The sequence below is a fragment of the Bos grunniens genome, chromosome 18 (assembly GCF_055505025.1).
Source record: "Bos grunniens cultivar Pamir isolate PY7600 chromosome 18, Bosgru_T2T1.0, whole genome shotgun sequence".
NCBI classification, from domain to species: domain Eukaryota; kingdom Metazoa; phylum Chordata; class Mammalia; order Artiodactyla; family Bovidae; genus Bos; species Bos grunniens.
This window is the reverse complement of record NC_141182.1, coordinates 63,496,715-63,511,167: the sequence shown is the minus strand read 5'-3', so window position 1 is coordinate 63,511,167 and position 14,453 is coordinate 63,496,715. Positions and strand designations below refer to the sequence as shown.

The 14,453-nt window shown below is 55.5% G+C and overlaps 1 protein-coding gene across 4 annotated transcripts; it reads right to left on the bottom strand.

Annotated features, from left to right (window-relative positions):
- Positions 1 to 4,746: 4,746 nt before the first annotated feature.
- LOC147354698 (leukocyte immunoglobulin-like receptor subfamily A member 6) lies at positions 4,747 to 12,511 on the bottom strand. 4 transcript variants are annotated; one of them, XR_015146547.1, is made up of 13 exons: positions 12,379 to 12,510; positions 12,191 to 12,226; positions 11,734 to 12,018; positions 11,293 to 11,595; positions 10,675 to 10,959; positions 10,230 to 10,532; positions 9,702 to 10,013; positions 9,188 to 9,490; positions 7,800 to 7,916; positions 6,754 to 7,026; positions 6,637 to 6,674; positions 6,303 to 6,355; positions 4,747 to 5,355 (listed from the first exon to the last, which is right to left on the bottom strand). XR_015146547.1 is itself a non-coding variant. In XM_086354625.1 (13 exons), exons 1-13 carry the CDS (start codon positions 12,410 to 12,412, stop codon positions 5,209 to 5,211), a joined length of 2,259 nt encoding a protein of 752 aa, XP_086210751.1. In that variant the 5' UTR covers positions 12,413 to 12,511; the 3' UTR covers positions 4,747 to 5,208. The 4 variants fall into 4 exon arrangements, 2 of the variants coding, with proteins under 2 accessions (XP_086210751.1, XP_086210750.1); XM_086354625.1 differs by having other exon boundaries at positions 6,754 to 6,796; positions 12,379 to 12,511; XM_086354624.1 differs by lacking the exon at positions 4,747 to 5,355 and having other exon boundaries at positions 5,950 to 6,355; positions 6,754 to 6,796; positions 12,379 to 12,511.
- Positions 12,512 to 14,453: the final 1,942 nt, after the last annotated feature.

Here is a 14,453-nt window from a genome sequence, read left to right as displayed (position 1 = left end):
GCTCTCACTCTGTTGGAAAACAGATGCTCCTATAAACGTGTACCCGCTGCTCATGTACCTTGGGGCGGTGGTGCCCTTTCTCGGCACCTGAGGTTCCTTCTCTGCCTGTTGTCCCGACCCCAGCCCTCAGAGGGGCTGCAGGCTCTTGCTGCCGTCGTCATGGTCAATTTCCAGATGAGGTGACAGCAGGAGAGGGTGGACGTGAAGGGCTGCGGGCTGTGACTGCACCAAAGTGGGTGAGTGTGGTACCCACCCAGAGCCTCCTCTCCTTCTAACACTGAGACGTGCTTGGAGAGTGTTTCTGAAACACGTAGCCACAGACAAGGGCAGAAAGAAAGTTCCCCAAATGGAGGGGAACCACAGCAAAGCATGAGAGGTCGCCGGTGTGGCCCCGGCGGCAGGGATCATCTCGGGGTCAGAGTAAGGTTTCCACCCATGTGGACACACAGAGGGAACCATGGTCACAGAAAAATAAAGGGAGGCAAGCATGTGGATTATTTTGTAGAACAGGTGGTCACTGAAAAGAGGTGAAAATTTTCGACGTGAACAATACAGAAGATTCAACACGTTAAAAAGTCATGCAGCCAAGAAGGCAGCTAAGCGGCCCCGTATGAAGTCGGAGCAAAGCATTGAGGAAATGGTCCAGAGTGCAGCACAGAGTGCAGACAGGGAGATTCAGGAGAGGCGGGCCTGTGCTGACGGCCAGTGTGGTATCTGTTGTAAGTGTCAGATGGGAAGACGCTCACGACAGACGGCAACGGCTGAGGAAGCAAATAACGGAGCCTCCTTTACTGAGGAGAACCGACGTGCGAAGGGCTGGGACTCATGCATGTGCACGTGACACCCGAGGGCCGCCCTGCTGGGCTCCTGACTGAGACTCGGTGCTCATACTTAGGGGCCTGGGCGGGATCAGCGGCCTGGGATCCAGACACGGCACACTTGAGCTAAAGACCCCACACCCTGCAACGGAGAGCCTGTGTGGGGCAGCGACATCAACAATAGGTTAATTAACTACATATTTGTAAAAGTAAATGGAAGTAACATCTGTATCTTGACCTTTCATAGTAAACTGAGAAACTGCAGGTTAAATTTAAAAATTATTTCGCGCTGAATTATACAATTTGAAACAGTTAATTCTCTTTTAAGTAAATTTCAAATAAAAAAAGGAAAATCAAGGCGGACTGGACTGAGGCCCTAAAAATGTCCTGAAACTACTTCCTGTGGAAAACGCAGATTATCAAGAGAATGACCAGCCCACAGGGAGCAGACTGCCCCCTACCAAAAGGGGGCGCTATGGATACTGGAGCCATGCCGTCAGGGAATTAACCAGGAAGAGTGTCCCTGAGTCGGAGTACTTGCAAGGGGCAGAAGTGAGAGCTTCATGCAGAGCACATCCCCAGCTTCCAGGAGGTTCAGCCTCCCAGTGTGGGCCGTGCCTCAGCCTCAACCCGCCAGGTCCTGAGACAGGAGGTGGGCTCTGGGGGCATGGGGCCCTTAACCTTCACAAGCGTTTTCCTCTCCTACTACTTGAGTCACACGCTGGATTCCAAATAGAGTGTTCTCAAGCAACTTGTTAAAAAGAGAATGACGGTGAGAGAAGGCATTTCCAGAGGTGCAAGTTCTTAGATACTGACTGTTTTCACACAGAAAGGGATACTAAGAGATGGCAGAGAGACAGTGAGATGCAACAGAGAGGAACGCATGGCCAAAAATGAGCTTTGGAAAAGTACACAGACACACACTTGCACGCACAAACACACCCACACGTGTGCATGGAGAGAGCCGTGCGCATGCCCACACACGTGTATATGAGTGCCCAGAGTTCAGGTGAAGCACCGTTAGAACTTTGTCTTTTGTAAAGGAGGAGGAGAATGTGTACGTGTTCAGAAATAAAAATGTAAATACGTATTTTAAGCACGAGATCAAGTGCCTAAAATGAGCAATGGAATAACTCCCAATGTGCCTAGTGTAATTAAATGAAAGAAAAGCTTTTCAACTTTACTGTGGTATAATTGACAAAATTGATGCTGTAAAGAGCAATATTGCATAGGAACCTGGAATGTTAGGTCCATGAATCAAGGCAAATTGGAAGTGGTCAAACAGGAGATGGCAAGAGTGAACGTCGACATTCTGGGTATCAGCGAACTAAAGGGGACTGGTCATCTAACTCAGATGACCATTATATCTACTACTATGGGCAGGAATCCCTTAGAAGAAATGGAGTAGCCATCATGATCAACAAGAGAGTCCGAAATGCAGTACTTGGATGCAATCTCAAAATTGACAGAATAATCTCTGTTCGTTTCCAAGGCAAACCATTCAGTATCACAGGAATCCAAGTCTGTGTCCCAACCAGTAACGCTGAAGAAGCTCAACGATTCTATGAAGACCTACAAGATCTTTTAGAACTAACACCCCCCAAAATATGTCCTTTTCATTATAGGCAACTGGAATGCAAATATAGGATGTCAAGAAACTCCTAGAGTAACAGGCAAATTTGGCCTTGGAGTACAGAATGAAGCAGGGCAAAGGCTAATAGAGTGTTGCCAAGAGAACGCACTGGTCTAGCAAACACCCTCTTCCGACAACACAAGAGAAGACTCTACACATGGACATCACCAGATGGTCAACACCAAAATCAGATTGATTATATTCTTCACAGCCAAAGATGGAGAAGCTCTATACAGTCAGTAAAAACATGACCAGGAGCTGACTGTGGCTCAGATCATGAACTCCTTATTACCAAATTCAGACTTAAATTGAAGAAAGTAGGGAAAACCACTAGACCATTCAGGTATGACCTAAATCAAATCCCTTATGATTATACAGTGGAAGTGAGAAATAGATTTAAGGGACTAGATCTGATAGAGTGCCTGATGAATTCTGGACTGAGGTTTGTGACTTTGTACAGGAGCAGGGATCAAGACTATCCCCATGGAAAAGAAATGCAAAAAATGGCTGTCTGAGGAAGCCTTACATATAGCTGTGAAAAGAAGAGAAGTGAAAAGCAAAGGAGAAACGGAAAGATATTCCCATCTGAATGCAAAGTTCCAAGAATAGCAAGGAGAGATAAGAAAGCTTCCCTCAGCAATCAGTGCAAACAAATAGAGGAAAACAACAGAATGGGAAAGACTAGAGATCTCTTCAAGAAAATGAGAGATACCAAGGGAACACTTCATGCAAAGATGGGCACAATAAAGGACAGAAATGGTATGGACCTAACAGAAGCAGAAGTTATTAAGAGGTGGCAAGAATACACAGAAGAACTGTACAAAACAGATCTTCATGACCCAGATAATCACAATGGTGTGATCACTCACCTAGAGCCACACATCCTGGAATGTGAAGTCAAGTGGGCCTTAGGAAGCATCACTTTGAATAAAGCTAGTGGAGATGATGGAATTCCAGTTGAGCTATTTCAAATTCTGAAAGATGAAAGATGATGCTGTGAAAGTGCTGCACTCGATATGCCAGCAAAGTTGGAAAACTCAGCAGTGGCCACAGGACTGGAAAAGGTCAGTTTTCATTCCAATCCCAAAGAAAGGCAATGCCAAAGAATGCTCAAACTACCGCACAATTGCACTCATCTCACACGCTAGTAAAGTAATGCTCCAAATTCTCCAAGCCAGGCTTCAAAGGACGTGAACCATGAACTTCCAGATGTTCCAGCTGGTTTTAGAAAAGGCAGAGAAACCAGAGATCAAATCGCTGCAACTGGAGAAAAGCCCACACAGCAACAATGAATCAATAAACAAACATAAAAAATAGATTTCTAGTGCAGGTTTTAAAAGATGCTTTGATAAATGATAGGAAATTCCCTTTTACTTACGACTTTTTCATTATAAATTGGTGGTGTATTTTATCAGAAAACTTTTCATCTGTTATCATGATGTTTTAAAATTTCTTCTTTTAATATTTGAATTGTATTGATGGATTTTTGTGGATGAAACCAACCACACATTCTTGAAAAAAAATACGTGCACGTGCGTGATATGTGTTCCATTTTATTTACTGATGAATCCTCTTTGTGAATGTTTGTTTAGGAAAACAAACCAGGGAAAAAGAGCTTCCTGAGATTTTCCCATTTTGTAGTTTCCATGTCACCGTTTGGTCTCAGGTTTTTCTGGCGCAGTGAAATGTTTTGTGGAGTGTGCCCTTCCTTCCTTCTCCCCTCTCTGCGTAAGCTGGTGTAAGCTCGGTAGGTGTGTGTACGAGTGTGTGTGTTTCATGAGTGCCCGCATGTTCAGATGCATTCACCTGTGAAACTCTCTGGACTCAGAGTTCACTTTAACATATAGGACAATTCAGATTTTCTGTTTATCCTTATGTCCATAATTTTGATAAATTTTATTTTTGAGGCTTTTGGTCTGTGTCATCTACATTTTCTACTATAATAGCTTGAAGCTGTCCTTCTATGAGGTGTTTACCTTTCTAAAGTCTGAAGGACCTGCCGTCGTGTCCTGATGGCGGTAAAGCAACACCTTCTCTCTTTCTGACTTGGTCCTTGGGCCTAGCATGTTGAGTGTGGTCCACGCCCTCAGGGACGAAGCTTTCTGGCTGTTCTGATTTTCCTCTCCTTGTTTGTCCTCAGTGGTAGCTACCCCTGTCATTGTTGTTTCCCTGTTCCTCCCTTCGTTTGGAGTAATGTGCTGACCTTTTTCAAAATCACTGATAATTGAGAGTCTGTTGCCTTCTTTATAAAATATGAGGATATTAATTATCTTTTTTAAGGAAATGAAACATGCCTTTCAGTTTTTTAGTAATCTGTTTATTTGTGGCTGTGCTGGATCTTCCCTGCTGCGAGTGGGCTCTCTCTGGTTGCAGCGAGTGGAGGCTGCTGCCTGGCTGTGCACGGCCTGCTCACCCACTGGCTCCCCTCGAGGAACACCAGAGCTTCAGAGGAAGCTCTGGGCACCAGGGCTTCGGCAGCTGCAGCGCCCCTAGGCTCAGCTGTCCAGCAGCAAGTGGATCAGACCCATGTCCCATGCATTGGTTGGCAGACTCTTAACCACTGGGCCACCGGGGGTCCAGGATGCTGTTTCTGAGGGTAGAACCAGTTGACCCGAAAGGGTCCCCGGGGCACCTGGTGGTCTGTTAGGAGCCCAGGTACTGGCTGCTGGTGGTTAGGTGGTGTCCATTGCTGGCAGCTCCCGTGCCTCCTGGGGTCTGAGATCTGTCCCGGGAGCCTGGGGTCGGGTCCTTCCTGGGCTAGCGAATGGCGAGAGTAGCGTACTCACTGGGCTCTGCTGGGGGCTCCCCCGACGGGGGAGCCAGGGGTGTGGTCGTCCCCCTTCTGACGGTTGAGTGGTTTACTTGGGCGTAGGTCACGTCCTGGGGGGCTTCAGATGTGGCAGCCTGCGGAGGGGAAGGTGTGTGAGATGGGGCGCCTGAGGGCCTGGAGAGGAGGGACCCATCTGCTGTGCGTCAGTCCATCCTTCCCAGAATCCCCCCGACTGGGAGGACAGAGGGGGTACCTCCCGCCTTAGTGATCTTGGGGGCTCACAGGGCGCCCGTCCCCTCCTGGGGGCCTGCCTCCTGTTGTACTGGAGGGAGACAGTGAAGCAGGACAGGTGCCTCCTGGGTCCGCCACCCTCCTCCAGCCAGCTCCCTGCTGTGCCCAGAGGAGGTTTGGAACCTCGGGCCAGGTCAGCTCTCTCTCCTGATGGAAACTCCAGGGGCCTCCTGTCACCCGGGAGCCTTGGGTGCTCTGTGCAGCCCTGGTTTCTGTCTGAGCCCGGACCTCTTGCTCATCTGGCCTGGCACACAGCCATCTTCCTGCTAAAGCACGTCCCTTCCACCTCAGGACCTTCCTACCGAGTGTGCCCGCCCGGAGCGCCCAGTCCCGTCTCTTGATTTACTTTCCTTGTCAGCACCTTGCATTCTGGGACTCCGCCAGCTTGTTGGCGTGGGGCCCCTCTCACCACGAGCTGAGCGCCTGCCGTACCTGCAGGACCTGGGGGGTGGCGCCCGCTCTCCCGCGCCCTTTGCTGGGGGGTGAAGGAGGGGGGCTGGGCCGTGTGGGCCATCCACTGATGCATGCATCCTCATGAGACCTGGGGCTGCACCCCTACACCAGAAGGTCAGCCAGAGGACACGGAGCTGAGAAAGGCGCCCCGAAGGAGGGGCCATGAAGTCATAGGGCAAGGGGAGGGTGGGGTCACAGCAGGACCCAGGGATCCGGGAAGGAGGGGTGGGTGGGCAAGGCTGGAGCTGGGGTGTGAGCACAGCAGCGGCCGCTCGTGCGCTTGGCTGAGTTTGGCAACAGGAGGTCTGTGGTGGCCAAATGGGAGCAAGGGTCTCACCCGATGGTCCAGCTGCAGCCCCACCTCAGAGTGTGTGTCGCTCATGGCAGCATCTGCGGCAGAGCAGAGGGCACTGCTGGGCGGGGTTCCGAGAGCCTCAGGGCTGGAGCCCCCGCCCTGCATCCCGGTGGGTGCTGTGTGCTCCCCCACCCTTCTGAGCATCCCCCCCCACGGCCTCCAGAGGTCTCTCTGCACCCTCCCTACCCTGCACCTGGGGGAGTGCTGTGTGGGGTTTCAGTCCCCAGCCCCGGTACCCCACCCTTCTGAGTGTCCCCCCCCCCACTGCCTCCAGAAGTCTCAGTGACCCCCGGGGGGCACCGCCTCTCCTGCTCACAGATGGCCTGGTCCTGGGAGTCTGTGGCTGGGCTGGAGCTGAGGAGGAGACACTGTGTCAGGGGAAGAAGGTGGGGTGCTGTGGGTGGGGCTCTGGGGGCGTCAGGGCGGGGGTTACCTGCTCTGCGGGCCCCTGTCCTCGGGCCCTGGGTCTGCGGCCCCTGTGGGAGGTCGGAAATCAGCCTCGGCCTGGGCTGGGACCCGGGACAGAGGCTCGGCCCCGGGGACGTGGTGCCCACGCCCTCCACGTGGGATTCAGGAGGAGAGAAGGCAGCCTGGGCTCGTGGTGCGTGTGTCAGTTCGTGACATTGAGAAGGAGGAGAATGGCTTGAATGAGTGCACGTGGGTGACAGTGGGTGTTTTTTTCCACTAGATTTTCAGATTTGAGATTCTGGAAAAATTTTTAAATGAAATACCGTTGACTTGTAACATATTAGTTTCAGGCATACAACATATGATTCAATGTTTTTATAGGTTATACTCCATTTAAAGTTATTACGAAATAATTGCTACATTCCCTGTGCTATCCAGTATATCCTTCTTGCTTATTTCATACACAGTAGTCTGTGTCTCTAGTCCACACCCCTCATCTGCCCAACCCCCCGGTAACCATTAGTTATTTTTCCGTATCAAGGACTCTGTTTCTGTTTTTCATATATGTTCCTTTGTATTATTTTCCAGATTCAGTATGTACCAATGCTATCATGAAGCGTTTATGTTTCTCCGAGTTATTTCAGTAAGCGTAATACTCTCTAGGTTCATGTATGCTGTTGCAAATGGCAGAGTTTCCTTCTTTTTTATGGCTGAGTAATATTCCATTGTATGTATATGTGGATACACACACACACACACACACACACACACACCACATTTTCTCTATTCATTTCTTGCTGGACAGTTGGGTTGCTGACATATCTTGGCTATTGTAAATTGCCTATATGAATATTGGAATGTTTGTGTCTTTTCAAATTAGTTTTCATTTTATTGAAACATATAGGCAGCAGTGGATTTGCTGGATCATATGGTAATTCTGCTTTTACTTTTTAAGGAACCTCCATATGGTGGAAAAACATTTTTTAAGCTGACTGTTCCCATGTCCTTGGTTTCCCTCTGTCTGATGCCCTAAGGCCTCCAGGGGTCCAAGTCACCCCGTTCCCTACTCACGTGACTTCCTGCATCTGTCCTGACCCCGGTGGTGGAGGAAGAGGAAGAGGAGGACGAGGAGCAGCAGGACGAAGGTCACCGAGACCCCGATGAGGACACTCAGGTACCACGTGAGGCCTGGGGCACCAGAGACGCCTGAGTGAGCCAGGGGTGCCGTTTAGCTGGGCACCTGCTGTGTGCAGACTCGTGCTGGGGTCTGTGCATCCATCTCCAGCCCACCCGACCCATTTATAGACGAGGAGACTGAGGCCCAGAGAGGGAGATCACTCAGGGGCCCTGGTGACCCAGCCTGGAGGTGGCAGAGCCGGGACTGGAACCAGGGCCGTGGGCACCCTGAGCTCCTCTTGAGCTGGCCCCCAGGAGGAAACCAGCTTCCTGCTCTGGGGGCCCCTCACCTGCAGGGGGCTGTCCGAGGGTCTCACCTGGAGCTGAGGGTCCTCCCTTGTCCCCTCCCCTCCCCCACCGCAGCGGGGGCGGGGGGAGGGGCAGGCTGCACGGAGGGGCCTCTGTGTCCTCCCCTCCCTCCCCACACGCTGCAGTAGAGGGAACAGGCCCCCCACAGTCACCTCCTCGGGGGCTCCCTGTGCTCCTTGTCCGATGCAGGGTCACACCCAGGTCAGAACTGAGGAAATCTAAGATCTGGGGCACGGGTCTCTCCTTTTACACTGGGAGAAGCTGAGGCCCGCACGGGGGGGTGGTGACGGTGAGGGAGTCCACATCAGTGTCTCCAGAGACGCCTGAACCGGGGCCTAACTCAGCCCTGCTCCTCCCCAGACCCGCCACCACGTTCCCAAGAGCCTGCTCCCCTTTCTGCAGTTTCTGACTCCACTGAGGGGTGGAGCTGATGGAATGGATGCCTGGTGGCCGCTGGGGGTCAGGAAAAGGGTGGGGGCGGGGCCGCCTCCCCCTCCACAGCCCTGCTCCCCCAGCCTTGGCCCCCCGACCCCTAGCCGTTCACCCGGCAGCCCAGAGCCCCTGCAGTCTGTGTTGATGATCTGAGGGGGTATTAGATCCTCCAGCTCCCACACCGCCCTGGGCTGGGCTGTCTCCCCTGAGCATAGAGCCCTGACAGTCCATAGGTTCAAATCTGCGTCTGTGGCTGGGAGAATGGGACCTTGGGAGGTTGAGCCCAGGAAGAGGTGCCCTGGGCTCACCCGGGGTCCCCATCTCACTCCCCTCTGCCCTGCACGGCCCTGTGGCCTCCCGAAGACCCTCGCACTGCCCACCTGCCCCTCCGGGACCCCAGTGCGGGAGGAAGGGGCGGGGTGCGGGCTGCGAGGCCCCTCCCTCAGGGGGCCCCTCCCTCAGCGCCCCCTCCTCCACCACGGGCCTGCGCTCCCAGGGCAGAGCCCCGAGCTGCTGAGTGAGATGGACAGACTGGGCCTCACCTGAGACCACGAGCACCAGGGGCTCACTGGGCTGTGACAGCAGGTAGGGGTCTGTGCTGAGTGAGCCGTAGCACCTGTAGGTGCCCCCGTGGGCTGAGGTCACAGGGCTCAAGGAGAACTCGGCCTGGTACCGCCCGGCTTGGTCCTGGGAGCGCAGACGCAGGGGGCGATGGGCTGCCCCCTCCTTGAACAGAAGGAAAGTGTCCGTCCTCTCTCCTGACTGACACAGCAGGGTCACATTCTCCCCGGGGGCCACCGTGGGGCCCGGCCGCACCGAGAGGGAGGGTCTGTCTCTGAGCCGTCCTGCAGAGAGGAAGGGGGTGCGGCCGCCGGCCCAGGTTCTGAGCGAGACTCTGTGGGCCTCTCTGGCCCCTCAGCGCAGTCTCTGTTTCTCAGAGTCTCTCCCCTCCCCGACCCCGTCTCTCTGTCCCTCCCCGGGACCCCTTCCCCTGGTCCCAGCATCATCCCTGGGGCTCCCCAGTGGGGCCTGTGCAGAGTCTGGTCCCCGACTGACCCGCTGGCTCCTCTCCTGCCACCAGCAGCTCCAAGGGCTCACTGGGCGCCGACCACTTGGAGGAGAGGCCGTGTCCACCGTAGCATCTGTATCGGCCCCCTTGGACGGTGCCCACGGGGCCCAGGGGGAAGTCGGCCTGAGAGAGCCCCTCCTGGGGCCTCCGGGCAGGGCGCTGGGGGAGGTCCTGTCCCCCCTCCTTGAACAGAGCAAATCTGGCGTAGCTGACATCAGAGCGGCACTGGAGGGTCAGGTTCTGTCCAGAGGTGATGACAGGGCCCTGCGAGGTCAGGAGGGAGGGCTTCCCAGACAGCCCTGGGGAGAGACACGCGTCGGTTGTAGGGACCGCTTCCCCATGAACCCCCCTCTCCCGGCCCGGCCCCAGGCCTCGCCGTGTCTCAGTCTGTGTGTCTGTCCTGTGAGCCCCACGCTCCTCTCCCCACCCTCTCACAGGGGCTCCCCTGGGAGCAGAGACCCCGGTATGTTGTCTTGTCTGCACAAATGTATGGGCTCAGGATGGGACTTCCTCACCTGGGACCAGGAGCTCCAGGGGGTCGCTGGGGGCCGACCACACCCGGGGGGTGTCCCTGTAAAAGCCGTAGCATCTGAACATCCACCTGTGCCCGGGGGTCACAGGGCCCACGGAGAACAGGGCCTGGGTCTGCCAGTTGGGGGCTCGCTGTCCATCCAGGGTCCGAGAGGACTCATCTTCTCCTTCCTTGGTCAGAAGGAATCTGTTAAATCCCTGATGGGAGCCACACTGGAGGGTCACGCTCCCTCCCAAGGTCACCACAGGGCTCGGCAGGGCTGAGAGGCTGGGTTTGCTGTAGGATCCTAGGAGAGAAGGAGGCAGCTGGATCTGTGGGGCTCCCCCTTCCCCCCCCCCCCCCGCCCAGGGCTGGGCTGTGAGAGGGACACCCCCTGAGAGCAGACCCCCTCCTGAGGGCAGAGCCCGTAGCCCCCGAGAGTCCCTCACCTGTCACCACCAGCTCCAGGGGGTCACTGGGCTCTGACCAGCCAGTGGGGGTGCTGTAGTAGCACCGATAGCTCCCTGCGTGCTGCTCGGTCATCTGTGGGATGGCCAGCTGGGCCTTGTCCCCGGGCCCCGGGGGTTTCTGTCTGTCCCAGGGGACTGAGGTGCCCTCTTTATCCAGATGGAACACCTGGGCCTCCAGGGTCCCCTGACACCAGATGGTCACGGGGGTCCCCGAGGGAACCACAGAGCCCGGCTCAGCCCAGATGGTGGGTTTGGGGAGGGTCCCTGGAAGGAAATCAGAGGCGGGCTCACCAGGCGTCCCCACCAGGCCCCAGCTCTCAGGCAGACCTCCCAGACTCCCCCTCCGTGAGCTCCAAGCTGCCCTCCCCATCTCATTGCCAGACACCCCTGGGGAGACTAGGCTGTAGGGACGGCTCCTCCCATGAGCCCCTTCTCCTGTTCTGGTCCCCAGGCCTCACCGTCTGCAGTCTGTGTGTCTGTCCCGTGAGCCCCACCCCCTCACCCCACCCTCTCCTCTGGGACAGCTCCAGTAGAAAAGCATCTAATGCCCACCCTGGTGCCTCAGCAAGTTGGGAGGTCAGGACGGTACTTCCTCACCTGCCACCAGGAGCTCCAGAGGGTCACTGGGGGCGGACCACACCCGGGGGGTGACGCTGCTAAAGCCGTAGCATCTGAACCTCCACCCGTGTCCAGGGGTCACAGGACCCACAAGGAACAGGGCCTGGGTCCACCCATCTGGGCTTCGCTGTCCAGCCAGGGTCCAAGAGGACTTGTCTTCTCCTTCTTTGGTCAGAAGGAATCTGTTAAATCCCTGATGGGAGCCACACTGGAGGGTCACGCTCCCTCCCGATGTTACCACAGGACTTGGCAGGGCTGAGAGTCTGGGTTTGCCGTAGAGTCCTAGGAGAGAAGGAGGCAGCTGGTTTTGTGGGGCCCCCACGCTTCCCTCCCCTCCCCAGGGCTGGGCTGTGAGAGGGACAGCCCCTGAGAGCAGACCCCTCCAGAGGGCAAAGGCTGAGGCCCCCGAGTGTCCCTCACCTGTCACCACCAGCTCCAGGGGGTCACTGGGCTCTGACCAGCCAGTGGGGGTGCTGTAGTAGCACCGATAGCTCCCTGCGTGGTCCTGTCCCATGTGTTGGATGGAGAACCTGGCCTTGTCCCGGGGCTCCAGGGGTTTCTGTCTGTCCAAGAGAACCGGGCTTCCGTCTTTATCCAGATGGAACTCCTGGATCCCCAGGGTCCCCCGACACCAGATGGTCACGGGGCTCCCCCAGGAGACCACAGAGCCCGGTTCAGCCCAGATGGTGGGTTTGGGGAGGGTCCCTGGAAGGAAATCAAATGTGGGCTCACCAGGCGCCCCCGCCAGGCCCCGGCTCTCAGCCCAGACCTCCCAGACTCCCCCTCCGTGAGCCCTGAGCTGCCCTCCCCTTGTCCGCAGCCTGGGGGTGACCTTGTCCTCATGAAAGGAGGGAGCTGGGCCCTGGGAGAGACTCACCGGCCTGCACCTGGGTCCTCAGGCCCACACTCAGCCCTGGAAGAGAGCGCCCTGTGAGAGGTGTGCCCTCAGCTCTGAGCACGCCTCTCCAACCCGGGAGCCTCCTGGGCCCTGGGGTCCCCTAACAGAGCAGGCTGGCTGGGGGGGTCCCTCCAGACCAGGGCTCCCCCTGCCCCTCCTCATCTCACCAAGGCAGAGCAGGGCGAGGAGCGTGGAGGCCATGGCGTCTCCTCCCTGCGGTCCAGGCTGTGAGGATGGAGGAGACCTGGGTGTCCTCCGGACAGACAGACCACAGGGTGTGTCCTCTCCAAGGCTGGGGCTTCCTGTCACGCGGCTGTCACTTCAGCGTTCCCACAGGAAGGGGAACAGCCTCTTTTTGAAAGCCTGGCGTCGTCCCCATTACAGTCCCTTCCAATAGAGGGCATCCAGGACATGGCCTTCCCTCTGCAAGCCTCACCTCGGGGTCTGCTTCCTCCTCTGCCCACCGATAGCAATCCCTGTGGGGTTCTCACTGTGGATGGGGTCACCAGGCCCTGGAGATGCTTCGGAGAGGATGCCAGCCCCTGCTGCCCGCAGGACTCAGATCCCCAGAGACACTTTTTTTTTTTTTTTTTTAATTGGAGGATCGTTACTTTACAATATGGTGCTGGTTTCTGCCATACATCAGCATGGATCGGCCTTATGTGTCACATGCCCTCCCTCTACAACCTCTCTTCCCTCTAGGTTGTCACAAAGCCCCTGTGTGAGCTCTGTGAGTCACATGGCACACTCCCCCGTGGTCTGTTTTACACGAGCTGGTGTGCACGTTTCCATGCTCCTCTCTCCATTCGTCCCAACTCTCCCTCCCCTCTGAGTCCACAAGTCTGCTCTTTATGAGGGACACACAGTCAGCGTCTCCCTGGGCTGAGTGGAGTCCATGTGGCCGAGAATCCAAAGGAGATGCTCAGGGAGTAAGGATAGAAACTGACTCCTCCCCTGCCCCGGAGTGTGGGTTTTCCCCGTCACAACCCCCTTCAGGGGTGTCTCTCTTTATCGAATCACCGTCCAGCCCACCTTCCTGGGAACAAGCCCCTGGGTACTTCCTGCCTCCTCGGGGCCTCGGGGTCCTTGGGCACAGTCTCCTCCCGATCTTGTCATCACCTGCAAGCTTTAGGGGGTATTGATTTAGGTCAGAGCTCTCACTCTGATGGAGAACAGATACTCCTGTAAACGTGTGCCCGCTGCTCATGTACCTGGGGCGGCGGTGCCCTTTCTCGGCACCTGAGGTTCCTCCTTTGCATGTTGTCTCGACCCCAGCCCTCAGAGGGGCTGCGGGCTCTTGCTGCCATTGTCATGGTCAATTTCCAGATGAGGTGATGGCAGGAGAGGGTGGATGTGAAGGGCTGCAGGCTGAGACTGCACGTAGAGGGTGAGTGTGGTACCCACCCAGAGCCTCCTCTGCTCCTAACTCTGAGACGTGCTTGGAGAGTGTTTCTGAAACACGTAGCCACAGACAAGGGCAGAAAGAAAGTTCACCAAATGGAGGGGAAGCACAGCAAAGCAGGAGAGGTAGGCCATGTGGCCCCGGCGGTGGGGATCATCTCGGGGTCGGAGGAAGGTTTCCACCCATGTGGACACACAGAGGGAACCATCATCACAGAAACATAAAGGGAGGCAAGCACGTGGATTATTTTGTAGAAGAACAGGTGGTCACTGAAAAGAGGTGAAAATTTTCAACGTGAACAATGCAGTAGATTGAACACGTTAAAAAGTCATGCAGTCAAAAAGACAGCTGAGCGGCCCCGTATGAAGTCGGAGTATAGCATTGAGGAAATGGTTCAGAGTGCAGCATAGAGAGCAGACAGGGAGATTCAGGAGAGGCGGGCCTGTGCTGAGGGCCAGTGTGGTATCTGTCGTAAGTGTCAGATGGGAAGACGCTCAGGACAGACGGCAACGGCTGAGGAAGCAAATAACGGAGCCTCCTTTACTGATGAGAACCGACCTGCGAAGGGCTGGGACTCATGCCTCTGCACGTGACACCCGAGGGCCGCCCTGCTGGGCCCGTGACTGAGACTCGCTGCTCCTTACTTAGGGGCCCAGGCGGGATCAGCGGCCAGGGATCCAGACACGGCACACTTGAGCTAAAGACCCCACACCCTGCAACGGAGAGCCTGTGTGCCGGAGCGACATCAACAAATAGGTTAATTAATTACAACAAATAGGTTATATACAACAAATAGGTTAATTAATTACATGGTAAAAAAAAGTAACATTCGTATCTTGA